Below are 23,344 nucleotides of genomic sequence, written 5' to 3' on the forward strand. Positions count from 1 at the left end.
GACACATGGACATAAGCACACTGCCTTTTATGCAAGCTGTTTTTGTGGGCTCATCTCAGGTTTACTGTTTGGAGATGATTACAAGTTAAGCCTATTCAGAGGGCTCCACTGCTGTGAAAAAGAACTGACGCATTCAAATGTTGTAATCTAAAAAAGTTAGTGTGGCAAATGACCCAACAAGATTTCTCTCAAAATATCCACAAAATTAGCAACTTTCAAACTGGTTTGGTGCCTGTGTGTTTGTTATTTCTCTCAGTTACTTCATCCTGAACAAGAGAACGGGCTTCCTAATCATCAAGGAGAACGCTCCACCTGGCACCTACCAGTTCCAGGTCCGTGTCTCCGATGGAGTCTGGCCAGATGCAGTCTCCACCGTCACTGTGCACGTCAGAGAGCTGCGAGACGAGGCTATCTATAACTCGGGGTCGCTCCGTCTGGCAGGTGGGACTAACACTATACAAACAGACACACAGAGAGAAACACACAAACATTGCCCCAAAGTTTTAGTCATGTCATCACCAGTTCTGAACATTACACAGGAGTGTAATATCTTACTCTGAGACTAACCTTTTTCCTCATAAAGACTGTAATTAAGAAAAATACTGATACACACATGTCCACAAAAAACTGTCCCGATGAATGTTTCATTTTCTGCTCCTTTGTTTTGACATTCAAACTGTGCTTGACCCATTTGTTTGTGGCCTTCCAAGCACTGTTCAACCAGTTTTTACAGTTACCACACACATCACTTGCAGCCACACTTCCCGCTTTCCTTGTGATTGATGGTTTGTGACACTCATGCTACTACAGCAATAGGTAGGACCTCTAGCAATACCAATTGTATATAAGCTGACAAAAGCCAGTGTTGCCTAAAAATTAAAACTGTGCCCAACTTCTTCCCTGCTGACAAGGAAGTGTTGAGACCATGGTCATTATTTGCAGACTTGTCTCTAGTCGTAGAAAATTAATGAGTGCTGATTACTGTTTGCTCTAGTTGTTTGCAGTGTTTCAAAGGGCTGTCACACTCTAAGTTAAAGATGTTTCCTTAGCGAAAGATTACACCCATTATTAATCCCTCTCCCCTGACTCATGGGATCTCAGTAGTCGTCCGCACACACACAGAAAAGCCTTTTTCCATTACTTATGCCGGCAAAATAATTAGTCGAGAGGTTTTTGCTCAGCCAGCACATTCTCCTCACATGCTGAGCAGCATCCATCATTACCTGATGTACAACACATCGGCTGTCTGCTCAGAATTAAATTCGCTATAGAGAAATGGGACATGGCTGACGGATTTTTATGATTTCACAGATATTGAAATAGAAGCAGAGCGGGAGGCCAGAGGGTGCACTCCAAAGATGGGAAGGGAGTAAAGGGAGAGAAATGAAGAGGGAAAGGGATGGAAGGGAGAGTCAAGCCTCATATAAGTAGATAAAAGGATTTGCTTCCCATTCTGAAAACAGGGCTGAGGTAAATTAATGTGCACCAAACCCAGAGACGGTGTGGTGGAGAACAGCTGGCGCCCACATTTCAATATGTGTATAAAAGAAATTAATCTATGTGCAAAATGTAGATCAGAAAATGTGTTTAAGATGAGAAATGAAAATCAAAATGAAATTATTGCTCAGTTAAACTATTCTTAACTGTGCTATTTGTTTTTAGGATTGAAACCTGTATTTTTCATCTATTTCATTTAGAATAATAAGGTCAGGTTTGTCAACAACTTATCCCTGTGGGATGGTCACTTCATTGGGGATTTTTAAATGGCTTGACTGTCATCGAAGGGCTGTTAGCTGCAGAATGTATTGATTTAATAGGTCTCGGTTGTAACTGAAGGACTTAAATTGAGAGCTAGGGAGCGCTGGAGTCAGCCACCACTGTGAACACAGTGTCAAAATCACTCAAATGCTTTTAACCTGCAGTTCAGCAATGAACAAACTCACAAAAATTGTAAGTTGGAGGTTTCAAAAGAAAATGTAATATCAAGGATTAATGACTTTGAGATCATCCTGAGGTGTAGGCAAGCTACCAAAACAGTGGTGTGTGTGCGGAGGATATGTACAAACGCCATTTCCAGGATTTTATTTTTCCTTGTGGAGCTTTGGAGTAAACAGTCCATTGATTCTCAGTCTCGGGGATTATGAAAATATTCTACTTATAGCATTACTTACACCCTCCTTGACATTCTAAATCCCATTTCAAGAACAAATGTGGAATGCAATAAGGATGCACAAAGAAAGCACTAGTTAAATCTGCCTTGCTGAGATTAATTCTCCCTCTCTCGCTCACTCTCTTTCTCTCTCTCTCTTTCTCAATATTGATGGAAAGGTAAAAAATGTGGTAAACAAAAAGTCCTTGAAATGTCCACATAACACTAGCTTAGTGTGAAATACACAGTGCTCGGGGGTGAAAGCACAATCAGAAGCACATGATGAGTACATACGCTGCATACGGTAGGCTAATGTACTTTGTGTTATACAATGAACCGATGAGCCCTTTATTTACTGTCCCTGCCCTTCAAAGAAAGATACACTGGACTGAGATATAACCTAAATATTTATCTATCTCTCTTTCCGCACCTGTCTCTTCCTCTGAGGTATGTGCATTGTAGGATCAATACACAGAAATTGGGAAAATATCTTAGTCTGCCAGTGCAGGGATTATATGTTAGATACCTGAGACTTCCTCTACCCATTTTATGGATCTGACACTCATATTGCCCTTGTTACTGTTCCTATTGCTGGTAATTTATGAGCCTAGTCTCCTGATATCCCATTAAAAGATCTGAAATGCAAATAGTACAAGAAATGCCAATAAAACTAGTTTCCTTATTTTAAATTTCTGTGTCTGTGTGTGTTTAATAAATGCAATGCAAGTTAAATGAATTGATTTTGGCCACTTTTTTAACCTGTCTGTAGCAAGGCCCCTAAACTTTATGGAAGTACACTTCTAAATTGTTAGAATACCTCTTTACTGTACCAATTTATCTTTAATAATTAATCATATTTTTTCAATTAATCATTTAATCCATATCATGTTAATCATAGACCCATCACAATTTCCCAGAGCACAAGATGACATCCTTAAATTTCTTGGTTTGTCAGACTAACAGTCTAAAACGGTACAGTACAGTGATATATGAACAGAGAAAGAAGAATAACCCTCAAATTTGAGAAGCTGGAACCAATGAATATTTGGTATTTTCGATTAACAATACGCTGTAAATGATGATTGTTTCCAATTATTTTCTTCTAATTGATCAAACCAGTAAGTGGTTGCTGGCAATTTTTGTTCTAAGCTAAGCTAAAACTCCCTGGATCTGTTGCTGTACTGCACTGACTGATTACACTCATGTTAACCCTCTGGTCAGATTCTAGGCACAACTTAAATAAGTGCCATTCCCCACCATCCCTCCTAACATTTTCTTTGATAATTGAGTGGTGTTTGGGGTCCTGATTGAAAATTAGTTGAAAACATGGTATCACAGTGATTTGTTTGTTGGTTGTCCACAATTCATCACATCATATCAGAAACTAAAATAAATCATGAATTGCAGTGTTTGTGTTAGAAACCATCTACATTGAGTACAGTATACTGTATACTAGGAGAGAGGTATGTTTCAGCTGAGTGCCATCCACACAGTGCTGCATATAATTTTCTTTTAGTGGCCTCAGTGACCTGTGTCGCCTTTATTGTGATACAAAGTTGAGAAAGACATCATGGTCTACAAACAAACCTCCATAAACATATCTCAGAATAATATAATTCAATAAATACATTAGTGTTACTTCATAATGTGCTTTATTTTGTATCATTTTGTGTAGTTATTCTAAAATACATGTTTGCTATTAATACCGTTTAAATGATCTACTGGTTACTTCTCAACTAAAAATGTACTTTTTAAGTAGAATTCCATGGAAGGTGACAGCAGTTATCTTTCACTGAATAGATAATAGCAGCTTCTCTTCAATTTCTCTTTTGTGGAAGCATGCTGTTGATTGTTTGGTTGCTTTCAAAAATGCTTCAAGGTAGTCTTCAAAACATTAAGACTTCAAAACATCAAAACTTTACAGAATCCTCAGTTGCTTGGCTTGCTCTAAAGAACACCTTTAAGAAAAGCTCTGCTGTGTTTCGGTCATGCTAAGGCTTTCATCAAGAAACAGCACAAAGACCATGCTAGTGTTTGTCCTTTCTCACTGTTTTGTTGCAGTTATTTCATACTATGACATGAGTAAGATATCTGGATACCATTTCTTTGCCTAGTTGCGTGAAATCATGAACCAACAGGCAGGAGCGCGCCTCGACACCCAACCCCAACAAAGCCTCTGGGAAGGAGAAAGCGGTAGTGAATTGTGAGGTTGGATCAAAGCCAGGTGCAAAGGCTGCCACTCTGCGTTAGGAGTTACTACCCTCTACCCCAGCCCCCATCCCTCCTGACTGTCTCTCTGTCTGCCTGTGTCCTTGTTTCTCCCGCTGGACTGACTGATGGGAGCTGACATTAGCCTGGATCCCTCACGCTGTATCCGCTGAGCCCATTCTGAGCCCCCTGTCTTGTCTCTTAATGCCTAGGCTCTGTCTTCCTACGCACTCACAAACCTAATCACCCTGCCCACCCCTTTATATATATATATATATATATATATATATATATATATATATATATATATATATATATATATATATATATATATATAAATATGTGTGTGTGTGTTCTTCTACTTCTATCCCTGTGGGAACCAGTTTCAGTCACTGAATGTTGATTATTAAGACATTTTTATGATGTATGGTAGTTTTTGGTAGTCCTTGATCTTTAACAGGGCACTTTGGGATTTGGACTCAAGTTTAGACTTAAGTATTAGAACTCTACTAGATTGGGACTGGTCCTCCAGTAAAAGAAAAGGTTCACCTGTTTCCAAGTCTGTTTTAAAACAAACACTCACATTCCCACATGTACAATAAAACAATGTTTGGTTTTCTCTTCTCGATGCTGGGCTAGAATCCATAGGCCCTAGATCCCTTCCTAATGTGATTCAATGTAAAAATGGGTGACAGAATTCATAGTCCTTGTCCTTGTGTATTTTCCAAAGTTACAGTCTTTTAGCAGCACCAAAGTCCCTATTTGTGTTGGTTTCCTTCTACCACAGTTTAGAAAGGAAATGATTTCTGCAGAAACAAAAAGGGGGAATTTTATACTAACAAGACTATAACTTTGGAAGAAGCCAAGTTGATTTGGGTAGCTGAGGCTGCTAAAGCCTTATGTTAGCTTTAGCTGACCCTTCCAGGCTGAGCCCGAGCCCGAGGCTATATTTTTGCTTTATTTTTCCCATTGCTAACCGTTAGCTTACCAGTCTAATACAATGCATTGGCCATGCCTTGTCTCTTTCAGTTTTCCCACTGATCTTTGTGAATCTACTTGCAACACATGACATGCATGGATGCAAACACATGGCACAGTCAGACAGATAAAGAGAGAAATGTCCTCATGTATTACATTTTAAAATAATCAAACCTGGCCTGAGAATGAAGCTTTGCACAACAAAATGGCCCAAACTCAACCTATTACTTGGCTGAAACTCATTTGGTTCAGGTCAGGTTGTAGAACTACCAGACTGAATACTTAACCATAAAATGTTTTACACTCATGCTTTGAAGCCCTTCCTGCCTATCTGTCTTGTCATAGTAAAATATTTCACAAAGGATTATATTCTTGCAAATTGTACATATAAAATTAACATTAAACACTCCTGTTGATCGCAGTATGGAACAGAGGCGGGACTGTCAACACACCAAAGTTAAGCAGATCATTACAAAAGGCTGAATAAAGGATGAAAAGCTCCCTCCATTTCTCACTCCTCCCACTCACTTTCTTTTCTCTCAGACGTGCTGAAGAGTATCGACCGCAGTGTAGTGTTGTGCAAATGTGCCTGTGTGTATGTGTGACTAAACCTCAGTGCAACCTCTCCTACTCTAGGAGCTATCTTTTATACATACATTCCCTTTGATGTTGCTATGTTTAAGTAGAAGAAAGTTAACAAAAAAACATGCATCTATCTGTGGTTATTTATCCATCAGTGTGCAATCTCTCTCTGTTACGGAAATTTGATGTCATGTTCTGTACCATAAAGAATACAGTGATTTTTATCAAAGCAGCTATTTATTTCATACTGTCATTTTGAAAGCTGAATTTAAAGGCCACACAAACCCTTGACCTCTGCCTAGTTAAGTCAGAATATTTGGGGAGATAATGTGGGAAGTACTGGCTTTGTGGCATCAAACAATTTTGGGGTGGAGGTGATGAGGGTGCTGTGGGCAGACCTACCTCCACCAGAGTCCCCTTCTATCCCTGACGATAATTCACATATCTTCCAAAATTATTTTGATATTAGCTACCCTCACAACTGTCATTATATTCTCTGTGGAAAAGAGTGAACAACTCAGTGTTCCCCTTTTAATAATAACAAAATATAATACTCAGTTGATGAGGGTACACGGAATTCCGCTTAAATGATCTTTAAGTCCACACTAGTTTTGAGTCGCAAAGTTGTTTTTTATGTTTTGTTGGGAAAAAATCACTCCAACAGGACTCTATGTGATTATGAGTACAGCCCAAATGTCATTTAAAGTGGAGGTGCACCTAGAAAAATAAAAGTGTATATTTGTATGTGTTGCTTCCCATGTACTAAATACAGGTATTTGTCTTTTATGTATGGAATGATTTGGTGTTGTGTACTGATTTTTGGTTCAAGTGCAGTTTTGAGCAAACCATATATGAAAACTCAAAATATTGTTGTGTTTCTGCTTTCCTTCTCAGCCTTCATCATGACTCAAACATTTCTCTATCATAGAGGATGTGTTATGGCTGAGTTTTGGTGTCTTCTTTTTGTTGAAGGATGAAAAGATTTTTTGACCCCCACCATCAGGTCAAAGAAAATTTTAACTTGTTTATGGTACATCTACTGGAGGGATTGTACAGAAATTCATGGTTCTAACACTATGAATTCTAATGACCTTCGTGATCACCTGACTTTTCTTCAAGTGCTACTATGAAGTTGACATTTGTGATTTTGAGTGAAATGACTTTTAAATGAATTTGGTACACATATTAATATTTCCTTCAGAATGAATTGTGGTAACCTTGGTGACTGGTGACTTTGCTGACTTTTCATCTATCGCCATTGTCTGGTCAAAATTTCAATCTGTCCAATACTTTGGTTTATGACCAAATACCTGCATTTGTGAGCATGTTAGCTCAAAGCACCTGTCTGATGGAACAGTACACTTCTATGTCGCTTCTACAGCTGTCTACACTGCCGGTGTAACGCTTCATGCGTCACACGTGCTGTACGCCCAAAACATATTTTTAGGCTTCAACTCTGTTTTCCTCTGTTTTAACTACAGTTATTGTGTATTGGGCTCTAAACTCTTCCAAAACACGGGTGACACTGTCAACACATGTTAACACTGTACCTCTTCACTAACACTGTACCTTTCTTTCTCAAGGGCCTAATGACTGAGTATGATTAGAAATTGAACCACAAATTGTCAAGAGTGTAATTACCTTTAACTGGCAGAGCTAGGTATTCAAATCCAACTCCCACTACCTTCACCTCCAAGCACACACACACACACACACACACACACACACACACATTGTGAAAACAGATATACAGTACAGACTCAGAATAACCTTCCAAACAAAAGATTTTGTCAGATAAAGTGAGCCATTTTCAATAATTTATCATCACAGCTCCAGTCTTGAGTGTTCTGGACTATATTTTAGTTCAGCACTCGAGCCTAGTTTGAAAATAATTGGATTTATCCTTGAGCAGGGGTGGAAATAATGAGGCCACTTCTATACAGTCTACTGTTGCAATCATGTGTGTGTGTGTGTGTTTCCCAGACATCACAGCAAAGGAGTTCATTGAACTGAGAGGGAAGCAGCGGAGCCGCTACGAACTGCTGGTGGACTTCCTGTCTGAGATGCTTTCCGTTCCACCTGATGATGTCAACATCTTTAGCCTAATGGATGTGAGGGAGCGAATGCTGGATGTTCGCTTTGCTGTGCATGACGGCCCCTCCTTCCTCCAGCCCGAGAAAATGCATGGATATCTGGCTGCTCACAAACAAAAGGTAGGTCACTGTTCATGTCATTAAGCCTTTTATCCATAATGACGTTTGAGGAAGACACAATAAATTCATCCTTGGTTTGTTGGCTGATCTGTTCTGATCTGGGTTCGCTTGATTGACAACACGGCCCGTGAATGACACTCACATAATCTACAAAACATAACCTAACCAAATGCACACCAGTGAATAAGTGTACTGCAAAGCCACTGGATAAGTCAAGCCACAGAGAAATCCCAAATGGGGGAGAGTGAACCTTTCAAACAAGTCTGTACTCTCTGTCTTCTCTCACACTTGCTGGTTGCAGGCAGCAGTTTTGCCTCCGGCAATGTTTTGGCTGAAGCCTACAATAAATTCCAACAAATCAAATATGTCAGTCAAAATGTGGTCTCAGTTTGTTGTATGCGGGACTGACAGTCAAAATTCTACACACAACATGGTACACAAACCCAACTGCATCAGTAATAAAACTTCAGAAGGAGCTGTGTGTCATATATTTTAGACTCAGCCTGGACAAGAAATTCATTTTAGAAACAACACTACTGACATCTGTAAATGCTGTAAACAAAGGCTGTGTGTCATTCGTAAACTCAAAGCAGTTTCTGTCGTTTCTTTTACTTTTGTTATTGCTCTAAAAAAGCAAATTTTCTCCTCCACTTTTCTCAAAAACAGTCTATAATACATTTAAATGGTATCAACATTATTATTCACAGTTTATCATGGACTTTCTTCATCCATGTAGTGCTGTGTCATTTGACGCAGGTAGCACACACTGAATGCACAGACTGAAGAAGTAGTCAAGGTAAAATAGCTGTGAAGTGCAGATCCAGGAAGGGAATGTGATAAAACCACTGCTTGTTGGGGCACATAGGGGCTTAGAAATAGGATAGTTGCATATCCTGACATGTTGACGCATATCAGGATGCCACTCATACATGGAAAACTGTAGGCGCAAGTGTTTTCATGTGCGTCATAAGCCACTAGTGTACCTTGCCCCTCAGACCTCAATAATAAATTCTTTGTTCGTCTAATACAATATTGATCTCACCTGTTTTTACTACGGAATCAACACATTTTGCTTGTTGTTGCTGCCATACAGCAAAAATACTCTGGGTTCCCATTTAACCAGACTCTCTGCTTTCATCTTGCCTGCCTGAAAACAGCTCTCCATTACAGTCCTAACAGGCCAATGGACATACAACAAAAAACAGCCCCAAAACAGCCAAGCTAGCATCAAAACTGTCTGAGAAAGATAAAGATCATTTCTCATTAAAGGGGACCCATTATACTCGTTTCCAGCTCTGTGCAGTTCAAAAAACTCCTTATTTATCTTATACTGGCCCTTTATGCAGCCTCTCAGTTTAGCCTCTGTCTCTTAACAGGCAGTCTTAGCTCCTGTCTCTTTAAGCCCACCCCTCTTAATGAGCCCACTCTGTTCTGATTGTCCAGCTTTCCGGAAGTATGCCAAGGGGCAGCAGTATCAGAGTCGTATTAAATTACTGTTGATGAAAACCCAACATTTCCTGCTTTACTGCGTTATATTAAAAGCTTTTAAATGACTAAATAATGGGAGACTTACTGTGAAAAATTTACAGGAAATGAAACATGTTCCTCACCGAGTTAGCAGAGCTTCATTAGCAGCACTAAAAACCAGTCAGCACAACAAAATATGGAGATATTTGGAGCTATTTGTTCAGCGGATCAGTTAAAAATCATGCAGGGAGGAATAGTACAAGCAGAAACAACCAAAGCGATGATGATGTTAGATGAAGAGTTACAGAAAACCAGCACACCTCCAACAAATGATTTTACTTTGTAATGGAAAAACACTCACAGTGTTTCGACTCATGCCATGCCTGAAGTCATGGCTCAGCATGACTACTCCCAAAATTCACCAACGTCAGCTCGAGCTTAAAGTTGGAAAAACATTGGAAACCGAGCACTCAGAGCAGTCTGAAGCCGGTTCTTTCTGCTCACAGGGATTACTTCTACCTATGTTTACCTCATTATTTGACACTTTGGTAACATTTAATATGAACATCTGACCTTGTAACATTATATATATGACTGAAAATAAGGAAAAGCATAATAGGTCCCCTTTAAAGAGCAAGCAATTTGTAGCCTCAACCTCCAACCTCATCAGCTTCACTACTTCCCCACATCTGTTCTGTAAAGGATGTATTACTCAGCTTTTACATTTTGATTTATGTTTTTTAAAAGTGCAAGGTTGTGCGCTTGATTCACATTTCCATGGCAACGTGCAACCCATGCCATCCCACTGCTGAACTTTTTCTAAACATAAAGGACGATATTAATATCTATTTACACATCCAGTCATCCTGCGGTCATCCAAGGTTTTTTTTGGCTGAGTGTCAGGCCATTTGAGATAGATCAGAATTATATTTTTTATCAAATTATTTTCACTATTATCATCAATAAATCAGTGGAATTTGAGTTCTTCCTACACCATAAACCCCTGTGTAGAATGATATTGGACAAACAGTTGTCGGTAACATCATTTAGGGCTTTCATGTGAATATGAGAAAGTCACCACACTAATGGAGTTTGTGGAATGATATATGAGGGAAGAGTTTAGGAAGACTGTGTTTATGTATTTTTTCACCATCCATCCCAGCTCCACCCTGGATATAATTGTTTTTTGTGTATAACAGGGTAAAAGTGTATGCGCTACCTGACTGGTCTATTGCACATGCAGTAGGGACCCAAACATGTTGTGATCACTTAAACTATTGATATAAAATTAAATTTGACAGAACAGATGTTTTGAAGCTCTATATACCACATCTCACTGTTTTGAATCTTAGGGGCCAACAAACACCTGTTTTGTTTAAAAGGTTGGGTGTACTTTAAATATCAAACATGTAGTGAGCATAATTACATACTTGTTTTATTTCTACATGAAAATAATCTGATTAAAATATGCAGTTATTGCTGCCTTTTGAGGTCGACACCAGTCATCTTGTTTTCCCCAAATCTTTCAAAGAAAATAATTAGTCATTCAAAACTGGAGCTCTATTAATTTATAATAGCTTATGGCACCTAATGACAAACTGCTGAGGCTGAAAGACACTTTCTGAATAACTGTTGACAGCTCTACATCGGCGTCACAGACTGACAGAAAGAGCTTCTTCACAGGTTCCCATTTAGAGTTTTTAAGGTGATACCCTTAAAGCAATAATGTGCTAGCCTGTGCTTAAATGTCGGACTGGTAGATTCTGACTCCTGTTTTCCATCTGACAATTTTCTGTCATTTACACTTTGCAACTAAAGATACCAGGCTACCTACTACATACTTGACTGAGAATGACATGGTACGACCACATTGTTTACTCTGAAATGGAGGTACTTGGATGTTAGCAGAAGTATATACTGTACAGCCGTGTGTAGCACTTGGAACCTAAATTATTTTAAGCAGATCAAAAGCAGGTGTAAAAATGTCCAGTACACCATTCTTTACAAGTGCCAGCACTGAGTCTGAATGATCCCCCTCTGGGTATGGAAGTGCTTTGAGAACAGCTCTCTTAACCAGGGAGCAGCTGGTTGTTCTCCACCTGATTTTGGTCAGAGCCGATGTCACCTGTCCAAATGCACTGGATCTGGCGTAAACAATGTGTGTTCAGTTTGATTCAGCCACTCTATGCACAGCAGGCGTGAAATAACCTACGGGTGTGATCACACCTACAGTGCAGTCAGAAAGTATTTAGACTGAATGTTTTTCATTGTTTTGAGTTTTCTTCAGCATCATTTGCTTTAAAATGAAACTGACTGAGTTTAAAGTGTTGACTTCTAGATTTAAAGACATTCGATGCTGTTAAAAGCAGTACAGTATTTTGCAGTTAGCATTTTTATACATACTCTTCCAATTTATGTAGTGGGACAATGATCTTAAACATACAGAAAAGGTAAACTAGATGTATTTTGGACCAAAAAAGCAATGTGTTCTTGAATTATCATGTCTCTCACTTGCTGAGGACAAAGAAAACAAGTAAAGAGTGAAGATGGATGTTGTACAGACTAGGCAGAGCATCACCAGGGAAGATTTGCTCGCGAAGAAAAGTGTCGGTGGGCAGTGATTTACTGCCAAATGTAACTTTATGTTAACTTGTCCAATTATTTTCTGTCCCTTAAAATTGTTGGACTGTGTATACACAGGGCTACAGTTCCTGCACGTTTCATCTCATGTTGATGTAAAAAGTCTCTAATTAAAGCTGAGAGTCGCCCCTTTAAACTCAAAGCCATTGTGTCATTTTAAAATCAATGAGTTAGAGTACAAAATCAAAATAATAGAAAATGTCCTTTTACTCTAAGGCTTTGCTGTATCATTTGTAACTGTATCTTTTAGATTTCATTGTATCTGTAGCCTATTTACAGTATGCTTCACACTAGGGCTGTGCGATTAATCAAATTTTATTTTCGATTATTATTTTGGCTTCCAACGATTATGAAATCAAGATAATCAGGATAAAACGATTATTGTTTATTAACGTCATTTCATAATGATGCTCTCATTTTGTCTTGCGTTGCATATCTAGCACGCCCCTGTCCTTTACAGTGGTGCGCTTTCGCTCCTCCCTAAACGGCCCCGAAAGGCATTTAGGTCCACAGAACCGGTCGTCTGTCAGCAGCAGCTGCTGACCAACGGCCGGCTAACCTGCCTTCACCAGACTAACTGACAGCTGAAATTTACTGAACCAAAATAGTTTGCATATTGGCTCAACGGGAAGAAATCCACAGTGTTTGTACTTATTGATTCATTGGTTTTACTTCTTTGCCCACTGTAGCGAGTGAAACTGCCTGTAGTGAAACCGTGGCTAACCGGTGCTTCCTCCACAGGCTCCACTTCAGCACAGCCAATTAGCCTCCACTATCCTCTCAGCTAGCCCCGGCTCTCTGTTTGGATCCAACCGGAGCACCAAGCCCCGGTTAGTTATTCAGGTTAAAGAGGGAAGAAGCAGCGGGTCTGTCGGGCAGCTGAGTGAAGTGGAGCCTGCGGAGTTAACACTGGGTCCGTCTGGATATAATAGTCCGTGGAGGTGCTGCGGTGTTTGGCTGCACAGATAGGAAACCCCTCGGCTGACAGGATGTACCACTCTGTTTGAAAAAAACTTTTTCTTCTTCTTTTTGGTTTATAACAGCGGTTGGCAACCAGCGTATTAGGTGCATTACCGCCACCCTCTGCTTCAGACTGTGGACCAAATATTAAATCCTACACATGAATTCTGTCTGTCTAATAAACTCAAAGAAAACTACTGCTCCACCCACTTGGCAGGCTCATTAAAGTTTTAATGCTAAGCTCCTGAACTCCAGTCTTCTTGATCATTAGTACAATCTATGATTGCATGTGTAATAGTGTCCTCAGCCAGGTGGGGAAAAAATGTGCATATATCAGCATTGACAATCAGCAAAAATGAGTCAAAAAATAATTGTGTTAAATAATCGTGATCTCAATATTGACCAAAATAATAGCGATTATGATTTTTGCAAAAATCAAGCAGCCCTACTTCACACTACCTAATTACAAACATGCACTGCCAGGTAACTTTTCTTTCATTGGACAGTTTTGATTAACTTGTCATACTGTGGAGCAGGATGACTTTTTGTTGTACCATGCAAGAGCTCATAAAGAAATAGTTGGATCTAAGCATCAGTTGAGGCAGCCACTCATCACCCATCATGTAGATGTCACCAAAGTAAATCTTCTGGAAACATAAAGTGACAATGCATCAAGTACTGTGAAACGATGGGAGGAAATTGTATCATGATTACAGGATGAATGAGTGAAATTTTGTGGAACTAGAAATAAACTGATTGGCTCATATGGGTGTCACTTTTTCAAAATATCAAGTCTGAAGAGATGAGAGCTAACAAGTAATTTGGAATGCAACAATTGTTGCATAATCCTAAACGATATTGTAGATTTGAGTTGGTTGCGTTTATTTACGGTGTCTCGGCCTCCACATTTGAGGGACATGCTAACAGGTGTTGTTGCAGTAATGTTACTGTAAGGCAGCTGAATTTCTAAAAACCATACAATAGCCTCACCTTTACCCAGGCTTTTTTTATATATGATGTCAGATTCAAAATGTTTCCACACATTATTTCTCAGATAGTTTGGTGTCATGATTACCTGTTTAGCATGGCATACTAGTAGATTTTGTGTTAATGCAGAAAACAACAAATGCCTAGTTTACTAACAGGGCAACAGTGATGCAATTAATCCAGCAGATTTGAAGAACTCCCCCTACTGGATTACAAGGCATGGCTTGTTGCACTTCCACACTGTGAATTTTTAAATCATACAGATCATTACAGATTGATTATATATTTATTTCTCCATGTACAAATGGTTGAATAAAAAGTAAAAGCCCTATTAGCTCATGCAATCAACAGATGCATGATCATTATGTTCAACAGTAATATTAAAAACCAGTGGATTGGGTGGATGATGACTACAAATGGTGATTGCCTGAATCAAATCAAAGAAGCTATGTACTGCAGGAGCCTTCTGCTGAAAAATGCCCTTGCAAACTATTTAAATAATGTTTTGCTTCAAGGGATCAAGAAGGTCTTTCTTTTTGTGAGACACTCCAAATGTGGTTTAGAAAAAAGACAAAGAATACAGAGAAAGACCCCCATTGAATTTCAGGCCCCAAGTAGGCCCTTCTTCTTTAAAAGACTGCTGCCTTAGGGTAAAAAAACCCTAAGCCCTACATGGTATGGTATCTGAGATTTTCCAGTTGTATACAATTTTATATATTCCAATATTCTTTAATTGATGCCTGAATCATGTGCCAAATCCCAGACCAACTTATATTGCCAAGACACAGCTTGAATAGTTTGTCAGTACGGACCTCCTGTGGTGAAGATTTTTGACTTTTTAGTGTTTTTTTTTTTTTTACTTTTTAGTCTTTCTAGTGTCAGTGATATATACTGGTTTCCATAGATCAGCCTCTACTTACAATATACTCGCAAACCATTTCTGTTATTTAGGACACGGTGAAATTGGCCTGATTTAGGCCATTGTCCTGGACGGTTATTTCTGGGCCAACCCAGGCAAAAAAACTCTGCTATTTCTACTTTATTCATAGTCCATGAGTGTGGAACATCCTTTTAAATCCAACCCAATTTGACTCTTACAGAAATGCACAGTGTGGATTATGCCTTTAATGCTTTGACTGTCCCAGTCACAAGAAGAAAGATAGATAGAAAAAGAAAAAAATTGTCCTAATAAATTATATTTTAGCCAAACACCACAAGATTGGACAGGGGAAGAAAAACAAAAAGCAAATCATCAGTATATTGTAGAGTTTGTGAAACCCAAACATTTCACTTCATCACACTTACGCTCCCTGGCCGCTGGCTTCAGTCAGACCTCATTTCACGTTTCAAAAGTCTGAATGGAAGTAGGAGACCTATGTCCATGTGTATGCGCTTGTGTGTGTGTGTGAGCGTGAACCAGAGAAAGTCGAATTGTATGCATTTCACCAGCAGTGAGAGAAAGAGAGAGAGCTGACCCGGTATCCTCAGAGGGAATGATGAGCAAGCCTGTATTTGCATGTGTGTGTCTGTTAGGCAAGAACCAGTACAAGTCTAGAGTCCTATCATGGTCATGGTGGTCAGTTCAGGTCAATCACTGCGTCTCACTCAGCTTCTTTCCCCGGCACCTCTCTTTGTTTCAGGCGGCTATTGTCAGTGAAGAAAAGAGGTGAAAGATCAGAGGTAGGGAGAGAGGCATGCACATACTGTGGAAACAGCTTATAGTGATCACGTCTGTCCTGGTCAAAATGATCACTATAAGCTGATGATTATTTTCTTTTCCTGTATTTCTCATGCAGAATACCATCTAATTTACATTTGTATATTTATTACATGAATATAAAGTAATGAAATGGACAGCTTCGCTATTTACTGCATTACATTGGCTGATTTAAAATACAGTACAGCTGTTTCAAACACTTGTTTCGCCGCTGCAGTTTTGCTGCTGCATCATGTTGGCTTGTTTTTGGCAGTTTGTCATAAGCCTCAAGGAGACTGCATTTTTCATTGAGAGAAAAAGTCTTTCTTTTTCTTGTAATGATGTCAATGTGCACGTAATACCAGCCTCAGGTAACTAGCCGGAAGCAGACAGGTTACTGTGGGGCAATAATGGTGCCACAGCTGCTAAGTACATATCATACGTGTATCATCGCAGTAAAGTAAACAAGACTAGGTCAAAACTTAGTATATGGCTGGACCAACCGTGTATGGGCAATGTGTGAAACTGTGACCAGTTTGTTACAGGGATAGTCAGTGGTAGTGTCTATAATGTGAATTTCTGGATATTAAATGTTCATCCGCAATTTTCTGTATTGGTCCCAGTGATATTTACTGAAGTGGCATATCACATGATATGGTTAAGCTATGTTTGAGTAAAAAAAAGATTATAAATGTGGTTGCAAGAACAATACTTTCCACTCATATCTTTGGATGTTTGATTTGAAAGAGAACTGATTTTGTTTCATTATAACTATTCTAATTATTATTAACTCCAACTGCTCTTTCATCTGTTTCACTCAGCGTATGTCTCTTGTTTTTCACTCTGTATTGAGTGTTTTGTCACAGTGATTATCTGAGGTGCTTTAATTGTGCTTAAGTCCCTCATGCCTCAATGCACCTTTTTTCTGCCTCTTTCCCAGTTGATGATCATGGAGGCTGTGCTGTTAATTGTAAATGAAAGTCAGGAGGCTTATCTCCACCCACTTACCCCTGTTACAGTCAAATCAAGCGCACCTGCAGAGGAGCTGCCCCACACTAAACTGATATAACAGCTTTTGAGTCGCATGTTTTACCTGCAAGACTTGTGTTTTAATGCTGTTGTTCATCATTTGTGATGTGAAAACATCAGAAAAATAAAAAGCATGCGTCTTGGTATTAGTTCAGTTATAAAATCCAAACATACCATGGAGTGTCTCTCCTGCCAGCTGCTGACAGCGCTGTCAGCCGGAGAGTCGATCACATTTGGCAGTAGAGGAGAAGATGCAGAGACGCTAGTGCGCGTCTGTTTAAACAGGAGTTTAACCGACTTCGCTCTCTCAGGCACTCACGGACAACCGCGTTTACAGGGCTGGCCCCACTGTTGCTGTCCAGCCAAAAAAAACAGAATTACTGTGGTTTAGAATTTTTTTCCATGTGTTGTCATGTATGAAAAGATCCAAAATACACAACATATCGCCAAAGTGCATTCTCACACACAGAGAACTTCCCTCACCACTCAGGACTCACAGGTCATCATCATGCAATTTTGCTGTTGTCCAGCAATCTTACTGGACATCTTGACTATCTTATGCGATTTTTATTATTCACTGACAATGAAAAAAAACAAACAGGCAAAGGAACAAACAGTTAAAATGCTCTCCACAAAGTAGCGATAGAAGAGGACCAATATATCTCTGTCCACTCTAAACTGTCTCAGGTTATGCATGAAATATAGACGCTGCAAGGTAGCCGAGGCTTTCAGGTGTGATTTGTGAGGAGAGCGCGGAGCGTTTCATCTGAATTCAGCCAGGTTCTCCGGAGAAGACATTGATCAGAATGAGATGTGAAGCGTGGCGAGGGAGAGGATGAACGAGAGCCGGAGAGACAGAGGAGGAGGTTGGGGTGGCTGGTGGACGGGAAAGAAAGAGGAAAGCGAGGGAGAGGTAGAATGAGGGGGAGGGGTGCAGAAGATGAAGCAGCGCTTATTATTAATGTTCTCAATTCTCCAGTAATGCCTCAGAAGAGGGAGATATAAAAAAAATTCTTTATACCCTGTCTCTCTATTTCTCCCTGCTCAACTTCAATAATGGAACTTATCCCTCAGTGTTTTCAATCCAGCATGCTCCACTTGACTTTTAATGATTCTACATTGGTTTTTCGACTTTATAAAAATCATTGGTATGGCACTCGGATACCAAAGTTCATCTTGTCATTATATTAATGTGGCCCTGAGGGCAATGGAGAGGATTGCGGAAGCTTCTCAGCTCATTGGAACAATAGTCCAAGGAACAATATGTCCCGTTGGTCCTTTTTTGGTTTCTATACACGCTGTTCTTCCTTTGAAAGATTCAATGTATGCTTCTCTGTACATTTCCTCAACAGCTGGAAGACTGTATACCAAAGATGGCATATTCTGATGTCTTTTGAGCCATTTAAGCTTAGGGGATTAAGAGACTTTAATGCAAGCTCAAGTATTTTCCTAAAGAAACACATTTAGAAGGAGCATAGAGCAGGGAGTTATATTTCAAAATAAAATCTTACTACAGAAGAATAACAGAAGACTTCAGAGCTCAGCTCGAACTGAAAAGAAGTAAAAAGTTGGCCATTAGCCATGAATAAGACATTAGAGATACAATAAGAGAAACACAAATGTGTTCCTCTGCTGTCAGTAATTTAAATTGCTTTATTGGTGTGTCAAACAAATGAGGGGAAAAAAACAAAATCAAATAATCACTAGCATGAATAAAACACTCTTTTGGGTGTCACTGAACAGTCAATATAGCAATTTCCCTGTACGTATGTATGGTTGGATGTACGGCTGCAAAACAAAGATCAGAAGTGATTTTCAGGTGGAAGTCTCTGGTCGCCACCTACTATTTTACAACCACCTGACAACCTTGCAGGATGCTGACAGTTTGATTCCACCAGGTGGGGCTGCATTGTGTTCTGGCTGTGATGCGGCCACTGGAGCTGATCGCGGCCACTCAAGTCAAAAATCAAGGAAAACAACCAGTTTAGTTGCACTGCTACTGCAGTCGTTATGGTAGCCTGAAGGCATTTATTCGGCTTTGACTAGCAGCGCAACTGAATTTAAAAGGCGGCTGGCTTGACCACAGTCAAAACACTCAGAAACACTTCAGAAATGCTCCCAGTGGGGTATGACACAGTGTGGAGGACAGAACAAAACTGCATCTGAGCGGGAACGTGACGCAGACACACCTGGTGGGATCCACAGGTGCCTTCACCGAAAACTCCCTTATCCCCAGATATCTCCTTTCTATCCGTACTATCTGCAGCTGCTGCTCCCCCCACCCTACAATTATCTTTCCCCTTCACTCCCATCTCCTCCCATTGGTTTGCAGACATTTCTACACTGCATGAGTGTGTCTCATTGGCTTTTAATGGCAAGGATTTCGAGGACCTATCACGCTCTGCTGGGAAGGACACAGCAAAGAACTTAACCTACATCAAAGAGAAACCCTTTTGACCTGACTTCATCTGTTTTATTTACATCTGTTCTAATGTGAATGGATAAAGCTTGCATTTTTCTTTCTTTTTATTATTTCAACAGATTCCCTGAAGAGGACAAAAGCAACAGTGCCTTTTTCATGTTAACTACACTGATTATGTACACTGTAATGAAGGAATATGCCATTAAATGCAGTTGTATTGTTGTTTGCAGGACAAAATTCATAATTAGCTTTGATCCTTTCATGGGATTTGTTGATGATAAGAAAACATATGAAAATGATTCCTTAAAAAAGCCAAAACACTGATATTATATGCACAAAGAAAATCAATGTTAATTCCCTTGCCAAACTGAAATGGCACACTGCTTTCCCTTTCTTTGCAGAGCAAAACAACTTATCTGGTAATTTGATAGGCACCAGCTACGACAATGGAAACGGTGCAGTAATTACTGACTTTTGACAGTATGGGATTCCATACTGGTAGTTCGCAGGCTGTTGGTCTGGGCTGGTTTTCTGTGCTGATAGTAGTTTGTTCTATTGGTACAGAATAGGTTTCTGGAATTAATTGTCGGACCTCTTGTAGACCACTAACCGGACATTTTTCACCATCGCGTCGGGCATTTTAGTGCAGTTAAACAGGACGTATTTACCAGACATTTTGACTGTTGCATCAGGCATTTTAGTGCCATTAAACGGGACATTTTTACTGCATTTTAATGTTTTAACTCAAACCATGATCTTTCCTTAACCCTAACCAAGTGGTTTTTGTGCCTACCATATTTACCCAAATATGGGAAGAATTGGCATATAACCTGCAAGCAAAAATGTCCCTCCATTTTGAAACAATCCTCTTCTTCTCCTCTCCTCCTCCTCCCTGCTCCTCCTCTCCTCCCGCCTCACACTCCCCTCCTTGGCTTGTCGCACTGCTCTTTCCTGTTGCTCTCTGGCCTCTTGCTGCCTCATCTGCTCCTCCTCAGCTCTCAGACTGAAGGAACACATCAAGTTTGAGCTGTATGGGCCACCATAGAATACTACTAGCCCCAGCATCCGACATAACTGAAAGTCCAATGGCCCAGGGCCAGTAGAAGTTTATGCAGGGCAAGTTGATTGGCCAGTGACTGGCCAATCAGAGTCATGGCAGACAAATAAATTGGGGTCACTGGCCAGGCGGCCCATAAACAATTTGAAATTACAACATAGGGCCAGGTTTACATCACTGTGTGGTGCCGCACAGCTGCTACATGATGAACGCCACTGCTAAACACACAGCAGACAGGATGAAACAGACTTTAGGTTTACTTAATCGACTCAGCTATGACTGCTCACTGCCGTAAGTGCAACACAACCTGGCAGTAAGGGAGATGGTACGGGCAATTTATCTTTTTAACTGTTGAATAATAATAATTAACTTTATTTGTATAGCTCTTTTCGTAACAATGTTACAAAGTGCTTTACAAAAAGAAAACAAAGCCAGACAAAGCAGATAAAAGAAAGTAGAGACAATAAAATGAATAAGATCAGATAAATAAAAACATACAGTATATCAGACATATCCAAAAGCTGTTACAAAGAGAAAAGTTTTAAGAAGAGATTTAAAAGAAGCTAGTGAATTAGTGTGTCTGATTTCAAATTCCATAGTGTGGGAGCTCTAATGACAAATGCCCAATCACCCCTAGTCATCAATCATGACCTGAGGTTAACCAGCAGGGCTCCCTCCACAGATCTTATTGGCAGTGAGAGCACATACCAGGTCAATAAGTCAGAGATGTATTTAGGTGCAAGGCTGTTTAAGGCTTCAAAAGTGAGCAATAAGATTTTAAAATCAATGCGGAATTCAACAGGGAGCCAATGTAGGGAGGCAAGGTAATGTGATCATGCCTCTTTGTTCCAGTAATAAGTCAAGCAGCAGCGTTTTGTACCAATTGGAGATTGTGGAGGGAGCCCTGGCTGATACCCAAGTACATTGCCGAGAATAGATAAAAGCATGTACAACCTTTTGTAAATCAGCAACTGATAAAAATGACCTAATTTGAGAGAGTGTCTTGAGCTGGAAAAATGTGACCTGACAACATTTCTGACCTAATTGTCAAAACAGAGGTTAGCATCAAATATATTACAAGTTTCCTAGCAGCCTGCTTTTTGGGACATCCAGGATTTAATATCAGAGAGGCAAGTTCTAAGATTTGCTAGGCTACTAGGATCTGTGGGTTTTAATGGCAGATATAAGTGAGTGTTGTCAGCATAAAAATGGTTAAGCACATCATGTTTTTGAATAAGCTACCGAGAGGCAACATGTATATAAAGAACAGAAGGGGGGCAAGAACAGAACCCAGAAGGACACCACAACTCAACGGAGTTACCCAGAGCAACAGGAAAAGTTCTGTTGGGGTGGTAAGAACATAAACTGAGAGTTGCACCCTATCCAAGTTTCTAAGCGATGTAAGAGGATACCATGATTGACTGTATCAAATGCAGCACTTAAACATAAAAAACCCAGCTAAAACCCTCTGTCAGCAGTCAGCAGTAGGACATTAGTAACCTTAACAAGAGCTGCCTCAGTACAATACAGTGCTCTAAAACCACACTGAAAACACTTAAAAACACTTTAATTATTCATAAAAGATATCAGTTGGGATGAAATTACTTTCTCCAGTACCTTAGATAAAAAAGACAATTTAGAGATTGGTCTGTAGTTACTTAAGGAAAGGGGGTCCAAATTAGGTTTCTTTAGTAGTGGGTGAATAATAAAATGTTTAAAACTGTTTGGAAAAATATCAGAAGCCAGAGAATTGTTAAAAATTTGCAAAATAACAGGGTCATACCTCCTTACCTCCTTGAGCAGTTTAGTGGGGATGATGTCTGAGATGCAGGAAGAGGAGTTTATATGGGAGACTGTATCCTCAAGCATTGTGATTGTGATGTATTGAAACTGGGAAAAAGAGGCAGAACTAACATGCGAAATAGAAACAATGCAAGGGTCAGGTTGGATTTGGGACCTGATACTCTTGACCTTATTAACAAAATGAGTGAGAATTTTTTCAGATGGCTCACAGTCAGGTACAGAAGGAGAATGAGACAAGGAATAGAAAGTTGCAGTGGAACTTTAAAAACAACAGCTTTATGATCAGTTACTAGCATATCCACCAAATTAAGACACGAGAGAGAGAGAGACCAGGCTTCTGATGACTAAAATCCTTCATCCAGTTAAAAGAGACAGTAAAAACAACCAAGATCTAAAAAGTATAACATAAAAGTGTGGCTTGAAACTGGATAAGTCAACTCCCCTCTCATCCACAGCTGCTATATTTTTCAGCTATATGGAGCTCATTATGCTCATAGCAAATAGGGGTGTCACGATTTCGATTGTGAATCGAAAATCGTTCGAAATGAGTGTTTGATTTCGACTTTTGAAATTGCAAGCAGGTTTGCCGGGCCTGGCGGGCAGCATTGGTTGTCCTGATCCTCCAGCTCTTCAACCTGCTCCCCCAGCTCCGGACTTGCAGAGCCATGGTGATAATCAACAAATTAACCAGTAATGAAAATGATCATTAGTTGCAGCCCTACAGATAAGCTACACAACAAAGTAGCTGAAGCTAATTTGCAGCCCACCTCTCTAGTTAGCATTTAAATTCAGTTTAAAAAAACAAACAATTCACTTTATAAAACAGAATACAAATAAAAACACCAGGACAGATAAAACTGACTCTGTAAGTATCTATACGTGTGTGTGTGTGTGTGTGTCTGCATTGTACATTGACACCAATTTCGGAGTTTATTTTTGGCACCATTAGCATGTTTGAACTGGAACAGAAGTAGTAAAGCAACTAACAATACTTTGGTTTATTGTGATTACTATGATGAAAAAAATGTGGGAAGACAAATGTTGCAGGGCTGCAACAAATGATTATTTTCATTATCAATTGATCAATTAATCAAGTACCATGACATGTAACTAGTTTGAAGTAACCAGTGTTCTTGCCTTTAACCTGCACACT

General features: G+C 39.7%; 1 protein-coding gene across 1 annotated transcript in view; it reads left to right on the forward strand.

The window, feature by feature from the left end:
• LOC137187452 (neural-cadherin-like) overlaps positions 1-23,344 on the forward strand; it is a 265,262-nt gene that overhangs the window by 120,053 nt on the left and 121,865 nt on the right. Inside the window, exons 23-24 of the mRNA XM_067596339.1 lie at positions 257-441; positions 7,901-8,130. Of these exons, the coding sequence (XP_067452440.1) occupies positions 257-441; positions 7,901-8,130 (415 nt within the window). The remainder of the gene's footprint in view (positions 1-256; positions 442-7,900; positions 8,131-23,344) is intronic.

The sequence above is a fragment of the Thunnus thynnus genome, chromosome 1 (assembly GCF_963924715.1).
Source record: "Thunnus thynnus chromosome 1, fThuThy2.1, whole genome shotgun sequence".
Lineage (NCBI taxonomy): Eukaryota > Metazoa > Chordata > Actinopteri > Scombriformes > Scombridae > Thunnus > Thunnus thynnus.